This window comes from Pteropus alecto, unplaced genomic scaffold (assembly GCF_000325575.1).
Source record: "Pteropus alecto unplaced genomic scaffold, ASM32557v1 scaffold35, whole genome shotgun sequence".
In the NCBI taxonomy this organism is placed as follows: domain Eukaryota; kingdom Metazoa; phylum Chordata; class Mammalia; order Chiroptera; family Pteropodidae; genus Pteropus; species Pteropus alecto.
Window position 1 is genome coordinate 6,801,425 of NW_006437828.1, and position 2,536 is coordinate 6,803,960.

A 2,536-nucleotide genomic window follows, 5' to 3' on the forward strand; every position below is an offset into this window, starting at 1 on the left:
GTTGGATTTTAAAATGCCATGAACATTTTTTTAATCCCTTATGTTTCTTTAAACACAGGTGTCCGCCTATGCAAACACTTATTGAACTTTCGGATATCTTATGACTGCACCTAATAGTAGCAAATATTAAAGAGACTATTTTGGTCAATCCACACCATTTAATTAGTATCGCTTTAGGTTTGTGGCCCAAGACAGAGTCCCGATGGCGTTTTGGTAGTCATGCCTATGAATTACGAGCATGTAAATGAACCCTTACAAAGTTATCACCTAGCCTTAACCAATTCAGGCGTACACCTTTCTGACAGTAACTAGCAGCTCTGTCTTAGAATATTAAAGTTATTTCCAACAAAGCAAGCCAATAAGAACACAGTTGCAGATCATTCTCATAACTTAAACCTAGATTTCATTCTTTATGGAATTCTAGTTTATTGACCACTTTTTCTCCATTCTACTAATCAAAAATTTCCAACTGCTAAACATAAAACCTATGGGCGTGAAATATTCTATGTTTTTCTATATTATTCGAATCTTTTAAAACACTTTCCATATATTACTGCTATAGTTGGCTTTTTCAAAGAGACACAAAAAAAATGTTTTGAAAACTCTAGTGACATAAATGTCACTCCCTTGATAAAAGAGCCTGTTACCCAGTCGCAGCTTCATCTCCATGGCTCTCCCTCCAGGCACTGTGTGCTCCTGTAGAACCAGACGCCTGGCTAGCCTCATTCTTGTTTCCTGGGCCTCAGCTTTATGCTTCACATTCCCCACTGGAGATATCCAACCGGTTCTTCAAGGTCCAGGGCAAACCTTGTCCCTTCCACGTCTCTTCTCCAAGCCTCTTCCCTGAGCAGAAAGGTCCTGCCTCTGTGCTCCCGCGGCACATCCACACCTCAGCGCTGCCTGGCACAGCACCGCATGTGCGTCTGCATCTTGTACAGAGATACTGTCCCCAAACTGCTCCCCTCAGCATGCCCTCAAGTACAGAGTAAAGCTATTTGCAATTACTGGGTGCTCAGTTGAAAGCCACATCCATTTTAGCACCATTTGGCACACTGTGATACCAAGTCACTACTAAATGCAAGGTCGGGGTCAAGCCCCCTTTAGAGGCAGTTAAGGCAGAGCAGTCTTTCCCTCCTTCCTCATTTGGACAGAATTCTTTAGTAAATGGTTTCTTAATAATCACACAATCCCACTATTTAAATGAAACTTTTCCAAGCTCATGACCTGTTTAAGAATTGCTCGACAATTCTTGCGACGCTGTCTGAAGTCTGTGAGTGATATGTACCATCAAGAATGTATGACTCTAAACTCCGAGCACAGAGAAGATGAAAGATCTACACAGGTCATACAGCTGACCACAGGGGCCAACATACGATTCTATTCAGTATTCTACACACTACACCCTAACAGGAAGAACCTGAACATCAGTAACTTTCAAACGCATCTGATGGTGCTTGGTGTAGGGTAAATAGGCAAATACTTATATTAATGAAGATAATTTAAAACGTTCTTAGTTGTGGTCTATTTGCAATGTAAAAATAATCCTTAATCACGTAGATCGTATTAACAGATTATTTCAAAACTCACTGTGCAGTTAAAACTACACAAAAGTTTGTCAAAACTTCTGTTCTTAGTAATGGCACTGACCAAAAACCCATCCACGAGACCCACTTTTTCCTTCTTCATTTGTTCCCAGAGGCCCAATAGACTAAACATTATAGCTCGCCCCATCTTCTAATTTCAGCTTGCATTCAAGATAACGCTTTTGTTTCGTTTACAGCTCACATGCTGCTGACACAGCTGCCCCTTCTTCGTAATAAACACTGGGCTTCTATATTTAAAAATACAGTGAAACTTTGTTATAACATCCCCTCCCCAGTCTCCGGCCAATATTCTCTCTTCCAAGCCCCACCTCCACCCCAGGCTTTTCTGTCGTCGGCGCTCAGAGCGTCAGACCCTTTGGAAAGCCCATGTCCTTCTTTACAGACACCTCATCGTAGTGGCACGTTTCTTCGCAACTCGTGTGTGTGCGTGTGTGTGTGTGTGCGTGTGTGTGTGTGTGTGAGCAAAGGACGGGAAGGACTCCTTTCCCCAGAGGCCTTCCCAGCACTCGAGTCTGTGGCTCGAGAGTCTGCGGGACTTTCCGAGCTGCGCCCAGCGCCCCGACGTCCAGCGGGGACGGGCTCCCGGCGCGCGCGCCCTGGGGGACTGCGCTGCGCTGGGGGCGGTGGGCGTCCTGGTGAGCGCCCAGCGGAGGGACTGGGGGCAGCTGGGGGCCCCGGGCGCCGAGGGCGGGGGGCAGACACGCCCGCGTCCCTTGGGCAGCCGGTAGGGGGCGGTCGCGGAGGGTGTGGGCCCGAGGGGAGCGCGGGGAGGAGATAAGTCGAGGCCGGAGTTAATCATCACCTCCCAAGCATCTGGCAAAGGACGGCCCGGGGCCGCGGTGGCGGGAGGCAGCCCCGGGGAAAGCGAAACTCCCTGCCCGCGGCTCAGCGCCGCCAGTCTGCGGCGTGGGGACAGGCACCGGGCTCCGGGG

At 48.1% G+C, this 2,536-nt stretch overlaps 1 protein-coding gene across 1 annotated transcript in view; it reads left to right on the plus strand.

Moving 5' to 3' along the window:
* The first annotated feature begins 1,219 nt into the window (after positions 1–1,219).
* Positions 1,220–2,536, plus strand: part of WBP4 (WW domain binding protein 4) — a 21,550-nt gene continuing 20,233 nt past the window's right edge. Inside the window, exon 1 of the mRNA XM_025049016.1 lies at positions 1,220–1,464. Within this exon, the coding sequence (XP_024904784.1) occupies positions 1,220–1,464 (245 nt within the window). The remainder of the gene's footprint in view (positions 1,465–2,536) is intronic.